The sequence below is a fragment of the Tachysurus vachellii genome, chromosome 17 (genome assembly GCF_030014155.1).
Source record: "Tachysurus vachellii isolate PV-2020 chromosome 17, HZAU_Pvac_v1, whole genome shotgun sequence".
Taxonomy (NCBI): domain Eukaryota; kingdom Metazoa; phylum Chordata; class Actinopteri; order Siluriformes; family Bagridae; genus Tachysurus; species Tachysurus vachellii.
This window is the reverse complement of record NC_083476.1, coordinates 20372343-20387616: the sequence shown is the minus strand read 5'-3', so window position 1 is coordinate 20387616 and position 15274 is coordinate 20372343. Positions and strand designations below refer to the sequence as shown.

The window sequence follows — 15274 nt, the reverse complement described above, 5'->3', positions numbered from 1 at the left end:
GGGTGTGATTATAAATATACAGTCTGACAAAATATATATATATCGTGGTGTAGAAATTAGTTTTCTTGCAAATTTCCGATTTCAATTTGATTATAAAGCACTCATCAGGGTTAAAGCCATAAGGGAAGAAAACCATCCAAAGATCATAAAGATGAGGAAAAAAATTCTAGTAAGTTTATATTAAGTAACATTTTCAGTGACTAACACACGTCATGACTAATAATTCAATGAAATAAAATTGAATTAAAAATGAGTCAGTGATTTCCAAAAGCTCCATCCCAGAAACATTAGTTTCTAAATGAAAAGAAAAAAAAAACATAATTCTTAAGCCACATTTACCAGAATACACTCATGGTGGTGTTGCCAATTTCAAGGTTTTTTATTTTTAAATACTAATTCTGTTGAAGTTCTGGTTTATGGTTTGGAATTTTTTTTGTATACGTTAAGTTTATGTGAAAACATTCAAATCCACATTCAACCTAAATAAATCGCTTATAGAAAGTCTTTCAGCATCCTGACCCCAGGATCATGCCACACAACCCTAAAGCCACTCGACACACTCCTAAACCTGCCAGCATGCCCTAGAAGACACACAATATACTTTCGCATTACAGCATGAATAAATAATGTGGTGTGTCAGAGAAAAGGTCTACTCATTTTCCCGCCTATAATTTATTTATGACAATATTCTAGAGTAATAAGAGACAATATGGAGTGTGGTGTGTGTATGAGAGAGTTTAATACTGGTTTGTTTATTAAAAAAAAGTAAAGGTAAAGTACAGAAATTTCTAGTATTATTCACTACATGAAAGTAGCTAGACAGCCAGACAGCCAGATAGACACACACAGACACACACACACACACACACACACATACACACATGTGGAAACTTTCTCAGCACCCTTCTTGCTCACTCTTTATCCCAAATTTTTTATTTTATTTTTTTTAACCTGGAGACAAAATAACGTTGTTTTTAGTTTGGTGTAAAGGCCAGGATTCGTGTTAAAAGCCCAAAGAAATGTCCCAGTGTAGTAAAACACAGTCGGAAGCACTTACTTACAACTAACTTTTTTTTTTCTCTTTCCTGTGAGCATGTTAAATTTGTACTGTGGCCCATCAAAAACCCCAAATGTCTCACAGCGTTTCTAGACACAACCTCTTAGAAAGAGTTTATTCAGCATCTCTGTTAAGATGTTTGTGCTTAAAAAACATTGTGTAGCATTTCCTAGTTTTACCCTTTTCTATTTTCTGTCCATGTTGCTGAAGAGCACGTGAGATATGTAACTCATAACGAAGCAACGTCCAATGAAAATACCAATGATTTAACCTTCTTAAGGAAATGTGGAAGGTGACAGCTAAGAGGTTGGTATACACGAGGTGATGAGTTTCATACTGAGTACATAAACAGATTTAATGTAAAGTTGCAACGATAAAATCAAGAAATCATTTCTTTGCTGTATGAACATGGGTTTGTCTGCACATTTTCATCAAGTCAGTGATCAGAAAAAGTAGGAATTAATCAGAGAAGAGACGAACTAGGAAGGAGCTAGAAAGATGTTAGAATTTACACAAAGATCTACATTTAGATGGAACCCAACATCGCTCATTACTTGAGAGCACCCCATCCCCTCAGTAAAGCATGGTGGTGGTAGTATCCTGCTTACAGCCTCCTGATTTTTTGGTTGCTTCACTGACCAATGCCTTCTTGACTCTGCATGGCCTCCTCTGAACAGTCACAGTTAATAATAGTGATCCGTGGGATGCTTTGATGTTCGGGATCTTTCTTAGTAACCGGCCCAAGTGATATTTTCCAGAACTTATGTCCTTGACTTGTTTTGTTTTGTCAGCTCCTCCATCTGACATCATTAGAAATATTTCAGTTTATTTGATCATTTAAAGCGGTGTACATGAATTGTGATGGACATTTTCTGTGAACATCGTATCCAAACAAAATCGACAGAGAAACCCAAAAAGATTTTATAACTTTTATTTATAGTCCATCAAAGACTGTACATGTCTTCTGAGCAGCCCGTTTATTTTACAAGCCTCTGGGCCAGGATGAGAAGTGCAACATAAAGTGTCTACAGTTTCACATACAGTCTTAACATCGGTTTAAAAGGTGCCAAATAAAAAGCTCTATGGTTACATCACGCACCACATTTTCATCTTTACATACTGAATATTGTTACTGGTTATATAAAGATGACACACGGACATACTAACACTTCAGCAGGTGAGACAAATGACCAGATACTAAAAAGTAGTATGTAACAAGTAAGCTGGAGAATCTTGTTTTTCTTAACGGATAACCGTTCAGAAGGGCACAGTGTGTTAACTGCATAGCCTTATATTAGCACTGGGTGGGTGGGTGGAGGGATTTACTAAAGCGGAGCGCAGTAACGTTTACACTTTGTTCATTAGAGATGGGACATTTATCATTTGTGCCTCTGTATACTGATAGAAATGAATGAGAGTGTAGTCAGAGCCTCTTCAGGAGGGCAGATGTTAACAACCTTTGGCAATGAAATGCCAGATGTTTAAACACTGCTGAGAGCATCTACACCAGGCAGCAGTTTTCCTGTGGATGATACAATTCAAACGTTAGTACAGAAATCCGACAGACAGAACAAAAAAATTAATCTAGACAAACTAAAATAATATACTATTGATGGCAAACACACAAACAGAGAGCACAAATAATATTAAAGTAATTATTGAAACCACACTGTTAAGTAAGTCTAATACTCACCCTCCAGAAGTTCCAGACTCGCTCCACCTCCTGTACTCACATGGCTCACTTTGTCCTCAGTGTCCCACTTGGCGCAGCAGGTTGCCGTGTCCCCACCACCTGAGAACATCATGACGGACATGTTCGTTAATGTCAAACCGCAGCGTATAAAAAGGTAAACGTGTTAGGACAGAAGTAAGTGCAGAGTACTTTATAAAAACATTACATTACAAGTCAGTATGGACAACAAAATCCCTTTAGACCTTTAAAGTAAAACACAGTAACTAGAATGAGAATCTGGTGCCATCTAGTGGTTAAAAGGATTAATGTCATTTTAAAATCAATCAAGCAAGATCTCCAGTTTAAAATAATACATGCTCCCTACTAGGGATGTGTCCATACCAGGACTAGGTGGAGTTTTTACCAAGCAAGTAACCGATTTAGCGTTAATCAATCAAGTGCCGTGTACCGTTTCATTTAGATCTCTGTTTTACTGGTGTGCAATTAACCCTCATGAACCCCTCATCCAGAGCTTTATGTTTAAGAAGCTATAGAGTTTAAACTTTATCTTCAATAGAGAGCACAATGCTCAGCCCACCTCCACATTCATATGATATTGCTTTCAATGAATGATAGTGCTTTATGCAAGTCAACCTCAACCAAAGTTTTATCATCAGGTCACTTGAAGATGCTGGAGCTCATCCTTTTGTACCTCTTTTCTTGAGTTAAGTTCCACTATTAATTAAATACAGACCCATGGCACAATTGATACCCCTAAATCATATGCAAAAAATATAACTTTTAAAAGTTAGTTTGATTTATATAAAGTACACAACTGTACTTACCAATGATTGTGATGCAACCGCTTTTGGTCACCTCTACAACCTTGTCCATGAGGTTCTTGGTTCCCTTGGCGAAGTTTTCCCACTCGAATACGCCGACCGGTCCGTTCCATACGATCTGCTTCGCTCTGCTTACAGCCTCGGCAAAAAGCTTGGAGCTCTCAGGCCCACAGTCCAGACCCTGGAGGATGATTAAAAATAAATAAACAAATAAATAAATAAAATTGAACACTAATCAAACAATGCATTTAAACAATTGGAGCTAACTGTCTCTACTGTAAAAAAAAACAAAAAAAAAAAACCCTCACCATCCATCCTGCTGGAATTCCATCAGCTACTGAAGCTGTTCCAGTCGTGGCCTTCTCATCAAACTTTTCTGCAGTGACGAAATCGACAGGAAGAGTGATCTTGACACCGTTCTTCTCGGCTTTCGCCATCAGGTCCTTGACGATTTTGGATCCTTCCTCGTCAAATAGGGAAGTGCCAATCTGTCGCAACACAGGAGAAAATGCAAGGAGTAAGAATTGCACAAGTACAATAGAGGGTCGGGGGGTTGTTACTTGCCAACAATCAGGCAGAGTGAAGAAGAAAAATTTTTAAGCGCACATGTTGGCACCTCGGCATATATACACACGTGGACAAAATTGTTGCTACCCTTCGGTCAATGAAAGAAAAACTCACAATGGTCTGTTCCATGAGTATATTTTTTTTTATATAATTCCGTTGAAGCATGGTTGAAAAGCAATGTCCGACTTTCATTGGTTAACATTCATAGATTTTTTATTTATTATTACTTTTGTCAGATTAAATTTTTTTCTGTGACCATTGTGAGTTTTTCTTTCATTGACCGAAGGGTACCAACAATTTTGTCCACGTGTATTTGTAATAACAATTGTGTCCAATTGTGTACCTGAAGCCCAAATTATGTTTGTGTCCCTCACCTCCATGTTCTTGAGAACCTTGAGGAAGGTGAAAGCCATGCCGCCCCCGATGATCATCTCGTCCACCTTGTCCAGCATGTTGTCGATCAGCTGAATCTTATCTTTGACTTTGGCCCTGCGGCGATGACACAAATACGTTCATTTGGCTTGCTGTGTTGATTAAAATCTGGAATGCGTGTGCAAATGACAAAGTAAGCGGACGTTTGTGTGTGCATTTGGACGGCTTATCAAAAGGGGCCCCTCCTTTCAGAAAGTTCAGTTATCGGGAAGAGGCCAGAGAAAGAAAATGCTGATGTAATCATTGCGAATTAAAAAAAAAAAAGCTAACGAACAGGAAAGGATGTTAAACACAAAGAAACACATTTTCGGAGCATAACCTCGCTACAGAGGTTCTTCAGTGGGCCTGATTTGTGTCACGATGTTTAACGAGCTGCCTCGACCTCTGAAACCCTGTTGTTTCGTAGAAACGTCGTCCTTTCGGCTTTGATTCACGACATTCTGTTTGGAAACGATTCTTGCACAATTTCAGACTCTGACCTTATTCCAAAGCACAAACGTACGCTACAGCACCTGGGTTATGAGATCTGTGCCGTCCTACACAATCTTCCTAGTGCATTACGCTGACGGCAAATAGGACACACATACACACACACTACTATAATACTTAACGAGATAAGCTGAATCTATTCTTGGACGGTCAGTCATGCTCTCAGAGCAGTTCACTTGGGTATTCAGTACGTTACTAAAACAACAATCTGTCAGCATATTAAAGAAATATCACAGCATCTTTCATTAGCCTGCCTCAGTGCAGATAGATTAGCTCTTACACACAAGCTGGTTAAATCTTAAATCAATATTTGCTCCCTCCGTTGTTTGTTTCCGACACAACGTTCTAGTGCATGATGACGTTTATGTGTCTCAGGGCCTCACCCCCCGAGGATGGCCAGGAACGGTCTCTGTGGCTTCTCCAAGGCCATGGCAAAGTAGTCCAGCTCCTTCTTCATCAAGAAGCCTGCAGCTTTCTGAGGAAGATCTACTCCAACCATAGAGCTGGAAAATATAGAACCAATAAGAACTCGTCGCTAAAGATTCTTGAGCAATATTAGACGTGTAAGACGCAATACAGAGATGAGATGGGATTATACCTGTGGGCTCTGTGTGCCGTTCCGAACGCATCGTTAACGTAGACGTCACCCAGCTTGGACAGGGAAGCCCTGAAAGTGTTAATCTCTTCCTGGGATGCTTTGGTCTAGAGAGAAAGGAAAGAAGAAAGGAACCTTTTAAGAGTCTGCACGTAGATCAAGTCAAGCTTCAGACTTAATTGCATGCCAGAAGTGAACCTTAAGTCAAGTCATCACTCACAAGGCAGAAACAAACATTTTTTGAGATTCAGACACTTGACCCCAAAGTGTTATCTTATTGAGGACCAAAAAAAAAAAAAAAAAAAAAAATGTATAAATGTTTTTCAGACGTCTTTAAATAACCCCAGAGTCAGAGGAAGAATGTATTTTGATCCAGATTTCTTATCTCTCATATTCAAGAGCTCAAAGATAATGACTGATGAACTCAGCTGAGTGAAAGGTCAATAATTTGTCCGTGAAATACTTGGCCCCCATTCCACTGAAGGTCAAAAGTCCATGTCTACTTCTACTGTACCATGGAGTAAACCTCAGAAAGGTCAGGAGGGCATCTTCGTTTCCTCCCCCTTCATCATCATCTCTCTTTCCCTTCAGTGCATTCCAGTCAGGGCTCCCCGGACCAGAAAAGCAACACACAGCACATTGGAGCCTTTCTCCAAATGTCAAAAGGCCAAGCGTATACCGGAGCAATCTCCCTGTGGCTCAGTCTTTGCTGTGAGGAAAGGATGGGTTGAAGCTGATGAAGGTTTATTTAGAGGTCCTTGTTAACGCTTACTCAGCCTCATATTACCCCAGACACTGTATACACTATCTTAGAGTGAGGTCTTTCTTGCACCAGTCAAAAGCACTGGAGATACACTCCTGCCCAATCTGAACCAACGTGAGAGAAGCAAAACACGGAGAAGACGACTGCTGATGGAGTCCTGATCGTGTCTGAAGATAAAATACTGTTTTCTGAAGAAGTGGTGTATTCGAGGTCATTAGAGCACCAATAATGCTCCATCGTGCAAATTCAAATGTCTTTAAAACAAACAAATCCAAACATTTTCTCCGGTGATTTAAAAAAGTGAAAAAGTGCAAGAAAAAGAAAAAAAATACAAAGACACACCGACAAACAGTGTTTCCTGCTAATAAGATGTCACTGTAAAGCAAAAGCCTCTAAATAAACGGTCATAAATTTGTCTTTTTATCATCAAAAGAATTTTCCTGGAACTACAAAATTGAAAGGAGAATATTTTTTAAGGACAAACCAAATGGCCAAACCAAAGATATACCATCCTATTGGTGACCATAACACTTCAGACGTATGTACCTTGTTTCCTGCAGCATCTTTGCCCTTGCCTTCTTCAGCCACGTGGAAGCGCAGGTTCTCCAGAAGAATGATGGAACCTGCAGGAGGATCAGCGCAGGTGCTCTCGACTTCAGCACCGACGCAGTCTTTCAGGAACTTAACGTCTCTGTGAGAGGGACAAAAATATATCACTTTGACCAACCGATTTCTGCTCATAAAATCCCTTTTGTTAAAAATACTGTACATCTCGCTTACTTTCCCAGCAGGGTCTTGAGTTCTGCAGCCACAGGTTCCAGAGAGTACTTAGGCATGGGGACGCCATCGGGCCGGCCCAAGTGGCTCATCAGCACCACTGATTTGGCTCCATTGTTTAAACAGTGCTGGATGGATGGAAGTGCAGCTTTGATCCTGCGAGAAGAATTACGACGTCATGCTTTTGATTAAAACGGATTCGATTCTGATTTTAACAACACAAGTAGATAAACAATCGGCTAAACGATAAAAAAAAAGTTAGACAGCATTTTACCTCTGGTTGTTTGTGATGGTCTTGTCCTTCATTGGCACATTGAAGTCAACCCTGTGTGAGAGAAGTTTTTTTTTTTTTTTTTTAATCAATCGTCTTATTGCACATTACCTGTACTGGAATTAATAGCAGTCTGAAATGAAGAAGTAAATAATCCCCTGTTGCAACGGTGGTGAATGTAATATTCCTTCCTTTTTCTGTTCGCCAAGCGCTCGTCTATGAAAGGCCACCGAAGCTACTCTCTAAACCATTTTCTAAAGAAAATGTTACTAGGAAAAGAAAACGACAACCGTGACCACACAAGTCCACACACAACAACCAAGTAACCTGTAGTTTTTATTTTTTCCTCTGTTCATCAGTTGAGTGCTTAAAAACGCTCAGGCCGTAATTAATAATCAAGCGCGATCACCATCTACCTTTCAAAACGGACTGTAGTCGTCCACGGACTCAAAATCTCAGGACGCGATTCAGATTTTCGGTTGTATGAACGTCTCCATGACTCGGCACTATTTGAAATGAAATAAGGAATAAGAGACGGGGTACGGCACTAGTGACGTTTCACGATCGACCTCACAAACCCACACGTGCGCACACGTCCTGTCCGTGTTCCTCGATCTTTGTCGTGAACTTTGCTGGAACGATAACGATTTGATGACGACGAAGTGGCACTCGATAGAGCTTCACTTCGTTACATTTCTACGACTAGGGACTCAAATATTAGTTCCATATGAGGATCTTTATCTTAGGGCAAATTCCCTTCTTTTGGTATCGCAGGAAAAAGTAAAGCATGCAAAGACTCGGGTGTGTTTGAATGTGGCAGACATTAGGGGTTTTTTCCCCTCTGCTCCACCTGCACATTAATCATCATCATCATCATCCTCATCATCATGGGTTATTATGGCATATTCAGTAATCAGCATAATTCAGTGTGCATGAGTTTAGTAGTATAGCAGGAAAAAGTAAAGCATGCAAAGACTTGGGTGTGTTTGAATGTGGCAGACATTAGGGGTTTTTTCCCCTCTGCTCCACATGCACATTAATCATCATCTTCATCATCATCATCCTCCTCCTCCTCATGGGTTATTATGGCATATTGAATTCAGTGTGCATGAGTTTGTAGGTCTTCATTTTAGGCCTCAAAATGACTTGATTAATTCTGCTGCCTCATTCTGTTCGCTTGTAGCAAGAAGTGAGACGTAACGAGAATAAAACCGATTTTAATTAGTTATTTAATCACGTTATTGATTATTGCAGATGCAGCAGCGCTTCATTTCCCCTCAATAACGTTAAGGTTGAATTTTCCACATGCAAAAAATAAAAAAAAACAAACAGTTAAAGCTAGAAATCCTTAAGACTTTCTCTAATGACAGTGTTTTATTAAACCAGAAGCTGGTAAACATGAGACTGTGGTGTAACAGTGCTGCTGTGTAACAAGGCCGCTTTCCTCAGAAAGATGGCACTCGAACCGTTAACCGTAATTCATTCAGATTTTTACCTCAGATACTGTTATAAAAACTTACCTCATAACTACACGCTTTCCGTTGACATCCACTTTGTCCAGGTTGAGCTTATTTGACAGAGACATGTTGAAAAGCGACTCAATTCAGCCGTTATACTCTCTGTGAGAACCTGAACGCTGAGGCGACGCCGAATGACAGTGACCTTAGCTTCATGCTAACGCAGACCCCCCCCCAGTGGGCGGGTATGTTTTGAAGAACGCGGTGCTGATTGGTTGATCTCCAGAACAAGTGGGCGGGGACGTTCGAACTTCTTTACTCAGCTATTGGCTGCGCTTGGTGTCTATCAAAAACTCACATTATATCACGTTATAGAGACGACTGAAACAAATGATTTTGGAGAATAATAAACGAGTAATTAAACACTAAACGAAACATCACTTCGAATTTAAAAAATATATATTAAGAAAAAAAATGTCGCTATATTGCGGTTTGGCCGTTAGTGTCATACGGCACGTACACAATGGTTTCTAGAGATTCAGGACACAATTGCGACACCTTGTGGACATTTAAAGAATCGTTACAGAAAATGATTAAACTTGATAAACTTTTTTTCTGTATAACTTTTTTTTTTGCTATACAGAACCAGCCAGAAAATGAAAGATAAATGAGGGATATGGCAAAAGATGCTAAGGTTGGAGAACTAAAATCTAGTAGAAAGCTTGTCCAGATAGTGGGGATTATTTTAACAAGGGTTGATTAAACGTGTAGTAATTTATTATTTTTCTTTTTTCTTAAATAATGGTGTAAAGGTACGGTGCACACGAAGCTGTATATGCACATCCCATCGTCAACTTAATATATATATTTACCTTATAATCTACACTTATCTGACAGATGATTTTACCCAATACAAGTGACATAATGGAACTAAACAAAGAGCTGGGATCTGAATACACAGGCTTCAACACCCACCCCTGAGATACCATTTAAACAGTTACCTTCCATACAGGTACACAGAGTCTCACTACGTCCTCATCAGTGTTACGTACTGTTATGATTTGACTTGTGGGCCACTCTGAGCACAGCACTGACACTGAAATGGTAGTGACATATTGTGTGTATACCAGGCCCAGCAGCATTAGGGTTTTTTCTAAATACCTCAAGGTCATGGCTTAGAATAGGCCACCGATAAAAATTTCCAGAAAACTGCATCATATGGTCAGAAACAGATGGCTGAAGGTGAAGATGAGACTTGCATAATAAAGTGCTCTATTTTGACCTATATGTTAATTGACCTACTAATAAAGCAACCTTAACATAAGCTTATAGGCTCACAGGATATATATAAAAAAATACAAAGCCCCGTATTTATGTTTAATTTATTACATTTTTACAGACACGTCAGACCAACAGGAATTAGGTGTAAAGCATATCCATGAACAAAATGCAAAAGTTCACAAGGTTTCAGGATAATTCCCGTGTTCCCATTACTCCCTCCATGGCTTAGGCTGGACCTTGCCAACTGGAGACAGGTTCCATGCGATGCCGGTCGATGTGATCACCTGCAAGAATTACACGCCCAGAAGAAGACGCATGGTATTGAAAAGTAACGACACCAAGAATATGTAGAAATTTGGGGCGCAACGTGGAGACAACTGACACTTACATAGGCCCAGATTCCAGTACAAAATGTTGCTCCAGCGATCAGCAGTGGCAAGCCATATTTCGCATGGAACTCTCGAGATGCACCTGATGAACCATGTCGCACAGCAACCTGGCGGCTGGCTTGTCCTGAGAGGGAAAAAACAAACAAATAAATATATAGTACAAAAACCATGCACTGGTCATTATACAACATGTTCATTATGCCAGAGCTAGGACTAGTAAACACTAGTTTAGAGCACAGTATCCTGTGCACGTGAAATACTAAAACACACTCATCTGTGATGTATAGATTGTTAAACTTTTAGTAACAGAAGTTATTCTGCAATTATTCTGCTTTCTAGTAGTTCAGGTGTGAGTTGTGACTAAGTTGTGAGTTCCAATCCCAGGTCCACCAGGCTGTCATTGTTGGGCCCCTGAGCAAGGCCCTTAACCCTTAATTGTTCAGTTGTATAAAAACATGAGATAATGTAAGTCACTCTGTATAAGAGAATCTGCCAAATGCTGGAAATGTAAATATAGCTTATTGCTAGAATACTAAAACTAAAAAGGTATTTACCAAGTCCCTTGATTTATATTCAGTGATATACCCAGCCAAAAGAAAATGACACTGCTACACAAAGTAAAGCACCAAAGACCACAGTTAAAAACACACATTTTGGGTAAATCAGGCTATTTTGCTGCCGCAAAACGTTGCAAACTGCTGCAAACGACCTAACTTAACATTGGGTGACATTAAGACAGCCAGCAAGCCAACAACCCGGAAGATATTAAATTTAAAACTACAGGGATTAAGAAAAAACACTGACTAAACAATGACAAATTAATTGGCTAATTATATAACCGGTTAAATGTCTTAGTTAGTTAATTAGTTAGCTACCTCCTTTGTCCGATATTTGTTAGTACGGAAATGCTAACATGCTAACATCGGCTAAGCTAACATTATAGATATCTATGAGCTAAATGTTAGCATCGGCTAAGCTAACATGCTAACATGTTAGTACCGCCGAGTTTCCATCCAGTTTTTAGTTTCATCTCCACACAGCTTCAGCTAAATAAAAGGACACCGGTAGAAAAAAAGAAACTTAAACACATTTCCACTTACCGCTGAGATTTAGAGCAGCTTTACCGAAGCGGAACATTGTTATCGTCTGCAGCTGAGCTTCACTCTGTACCCTTGAACGGTATAAAACAAAATGGTGGCTAACGCACACCGGAAATGCGTAGAAACGCTAGGGGGCAGTGTCCGAATTTCACGCAGCTCTGTCGTGAACGTAGCGAAAGGTTTCCTTTAACAACGCTAGCTACGTTATTTACAGATACATCACCTTTAAAGTCCAGCAAGCTAACGCTAAAAATGTATATATAGATGCTTTAGTTCAGATAAATAGCTTTAAAGGGAGGTTTTCTGTAAAGTTTTATGCCTGTGTCAGGATGGCCGAGTGGTCTAAGGCGCCAGACTCAAGGGTTTGTTCCCTTCCGTGTAACCGGGTATTCTGGTCTCCGAATGGGGGCGTGGGTTCGAATCCCACTTCTGACACTAACTTTTTTTTTTTTTCTTACATGAAATTTGTTCCAAAATATTTATAAATCTTCAGTATAATGTTCATGAACAGCGGAAACAAAAACAACCATCCATTGCTATTCCATGATACAGAAATCTCTTTAAATCCCTGGTAGTATTAAGTCGCTTCCTCTGGTTCTGGACAATAATATTTACCTTTATTATTTCCTCTCATCATAATCATGTTGCATCGATCTTCTTGATATGAAGTGCAGTCTATTATTATTATTATTATTATTATTATTATTATTATTATTGTTATTACTATCATAATCATCATCATTATTATTATTACTATCATCATCATCATCATTATTATTATTATTACTATTATTATTATTATCATCATTATTATTACTATTACTACTATTTTTAGATTTCCAGTGATGTTCTTTTCATAAAAAATAAAAAAGTCTTTTCAGATTTCCTGTCTTGCCCTGACTTTCCTAAGGTAAAAGAAACACAGATTTCACATATCAAACTTTTATCCAATGAGGGCTTTATTCCAAAAGAAGTTTAAGTTAAAGGTTGGTCATTGTCTTTTATTCTGAGGCAGAGGAAACAGCTGAGTCCTTGATTTTCCTTTAAAACATTTTGGACAGACACACAGTTAGGTGTCTTTGTCCATGATGTTTCCTGCTTTAAGGCTGATTTGAATAACAACATCAGATGCTGTCAATCTCATAATACAAATATGTAAATATTATATTCTATATATTATATACCCCAGGTCCACCAAGCTGCCACTGCTGGGCCCCTGAGCAAGGCCCTTAACCCTCAGTTGCTCAGTTGTAAGTCACTCTGGATAAGGGTGTCTGCTAAATGCCGTAAATGTAAATGTAAATGTAAATATTCACATTTGTAAATTATACACATCCATATACTACACCTTTCTATTCATTGAACGAGAGCAATAACATTTAGTTTCCCCATTGAAAAGTAGGTGTTTGTGTGTTTGAGGAGCCCTCATAACTCCTCACACTGCACCCCGCACCCTCCGATCTACCAGCACTGCTCGACTGGTTGCACCATCTCTCAGGGTAAGAGGCAAGTTTACTACAAGACTCTTCTCTGTTCTGGCACCAAGGTGGTGGAACGAACTTCCCCTAGAGGTCCGGACAGCTGAGTCACTGGCTATTTTCAAGCGGCGGTTGAAGACCTACTTATTCAGGAAACACTTCAACTAGCACTCCTTTCATTATCTTTTGCATTTAAAAAAAAAAAAAAAAAAAAAAAAAAAAAACACACCTTTGACACTTTCATTGTAACTTTGAACGTCGCTCTGGATAAGGGCGTCTGCCAAATGCTGTAAATGTAAATGTAAATGTGTTTCTAACAAAGAGGCCAATTTGTGTGTTGGATTTATATTAAAAGGGTTTTGTGATTTAGACAGACAGACAGACAGACAGACAGACAGACAGACACAGACTTAAAAAAAAAAAATCACCTGTCAAAATAGCATCTTGGCAAAATTCACATTTCCTGCAAATAATTATATAACTTACTGCTTTTGAGAGTACTAATAAAGATAACCCTATCAAGTACAAACAGCACTTGAATACGGATGATAAATTGATTAAATGCCTGAAGTTTTCATCTTTGTTTATTCACATTGTTTGTACAGGAAATCACCAGCTAGCCTCAATTATAATTATATAGCTAACAGTATTAGCTTCAAATTGCTGCCATTCACCCATCAAGATGGAATACAATCATAAATTTAGTGGTTTGGTCACTGTTTGTTTATGATTTAACAGATTAGCTCCCAAAATAAGACACACGCCTGTTTTTAGAAATCGGATCCTGGGAGTATATGTCATCTCAGACATATACTTAAATATATCTAATATTAACCTTTTTGTATTATATTCATCTTTATATTAAACCTTTGTTTTATATTTATGTTCTGTAAAGCTGCTTTGAGACAATGTCAGTTGTTAAAAGCGCTGTACAAATAAATTAGAATTTTTGAATTCAATTTGAATTTTTGAATCCATACCTTATAAATAAAAATAAAGCAAAATAAAATAAATACATTTTTATAAATAAAAATAAAATAAAATAAAAATAGTTTTCCCAGCTTTTTATTTTTATAAATAAAAATAAATAGCAAGCAAGTTGGCACCGCGGATGGCAGCCTCAGTGCTTAGCTCCTCAGTGTTTGTTCTGTTTTTGTTAGTTTTTCCTGTTCTTTGTCAAGAAAATCCGATCATTTTCACCAGGGATGAACTGCTGAACATTCGGCAGTACACACCACAAGATCTTTTACCGGTTTGAGTATTCCGACTGGGAAAACTCAAATCCAGCACCCGCACCATCAGCACTGGCGCTCCTCAGGGTTGTGTCCTCTCCCCACTGCGCTTCTCTCTGTACACTACCAACTGCACCTCTAATGACCCCTCTGTCAAGCTCCTGAAGTTTGCAGATGACACCACACTGATCGGCCTCATTCAGGACGGGGACGAGTCTGCTTACAGACTGGAGGTTGAACGGCTGTTTGTCTGGTGCAGTTTTAACAACCTGGAGCTGAACACGCTCAAGACAGTGGAGATGATCGTGGACTTCAGGAGAAACCCCCCTGATCTCCCCCCACTCACCATCATGGACAGCATTGTTACAGCAGTGGAGTCATTCAGATTCCTGGGAACCACAATCTCCCAGGACCTGAAGTGGGACATTCACATTGACTCCATTGTGAAAAAGGCTCAGCAGAGGTTGTACTTCCTTCGCCAGCTGAGGAAGTTCAACCTGCCACAGGATCTGGTGAAACAGTTCTACACTGCAATCATCGAATCCATCCTCTGCACTTCAGTGACTGTTTGGTTCAGCTCAGCTACCCAATCCGACCTCAGAAGACTACAGAGGGTAGTCCGGACTGCTGAGCGAATCATTGGCACAACTCTCTCCAGCCTCCAAAATCTGTACTTCTCCAGAGTGAGCAAAAGGGCAAAGACAATCACTCAGGACCCCTCACATCCAGCACAATCACTCAGGACCCCTCACATCCAGCACAATCACTCAGGACCCCTCACATCCAGCACAATCACTCTGGACCCCTCACATCCAGCACACTCCCTCTGGACCCCTCACATCCAGCACACTCCCTCTGGACCCCTCACATCC

The 15274-nt window shown here is 39.5% G+C and overlaps 2 protein-coding genes and 1 non-coding gene across 3 annotated transcripts; 1 reads left to right on the top strand and 2 right to left on the bottom strand.

The window, feature by feature from the left end:
* Nucleotides 1-1972: 1972 nt before the first annotated feature.
* Nucleotides 1973-9143, bottom strand: pgk1 (phosphoglycerate kinase 1). Its single transcript, XM_060891005.1, has 11 exons — nucleotides 8986-9143; nucleotides 7469-7519; nucleotides 7198-7350; nucleotides 6964-7108; nucleotides 5658-5761; nucleotides 5443-5562; nucleotides 4513-4627; nucleotides 3880-4059; nucleotides 3575-3752; nucleotides 2751-2849; nucleotides 1973-2579 (listed from the first exon to the last, which is right to left on the bottom strand). Exons 1-11 carry the CDS (start codon nucleotides 9048-9050, stop codon nucleotides 2539-2541), a joined length of 1251 nt encoding a protein of 416 aa, XP_060746988.1. The 5' UTR covers nucleotides 9051-9143; the 3' UTR covers nucleotides 1973-2538.
* Nucleotides 9144-10290: 1147 nt separating this feature from the next.
* LOC132859880 (cytochrome c oxidase subunit 7B, mitochondrial) lies at nucleotides 10291-11849 on the bottom strand. The gene is made up of 3 exons (XM_060890849.1): nucleotides 11693-11849; nucleotides 10592-10716; nucleotides 10291-10487 (listed from the first exon to the last, which is right to left on the bottom strand). Exons 1-3 carry the CDS (start codon nucleotides 11727-11729, stop codon nucleotides 10413-10415), a joined length of 237 nt encoding a protein of 78 aa, XP_060746832.1. The 5' UTR covers nucleotides 11730-11849; the 3' UTR covers nucleotides 10291-10412.
* Nucleotides 11850-12015: 166 nt separating this feature from the next.
* Nucleotides 12016-12127, top strand: trnal-caa (transfer RNA leucine (anticodon CAA)). The gene is made up of 2 exons: nucleotides 12016-12053; nucleotides 12082-12127. It is a non-coding gene; the product is annotated as a tRNA-Leu (tRNA).
* Nucleotides 12128-15274: the final 3147 nt, after the last annotated feature.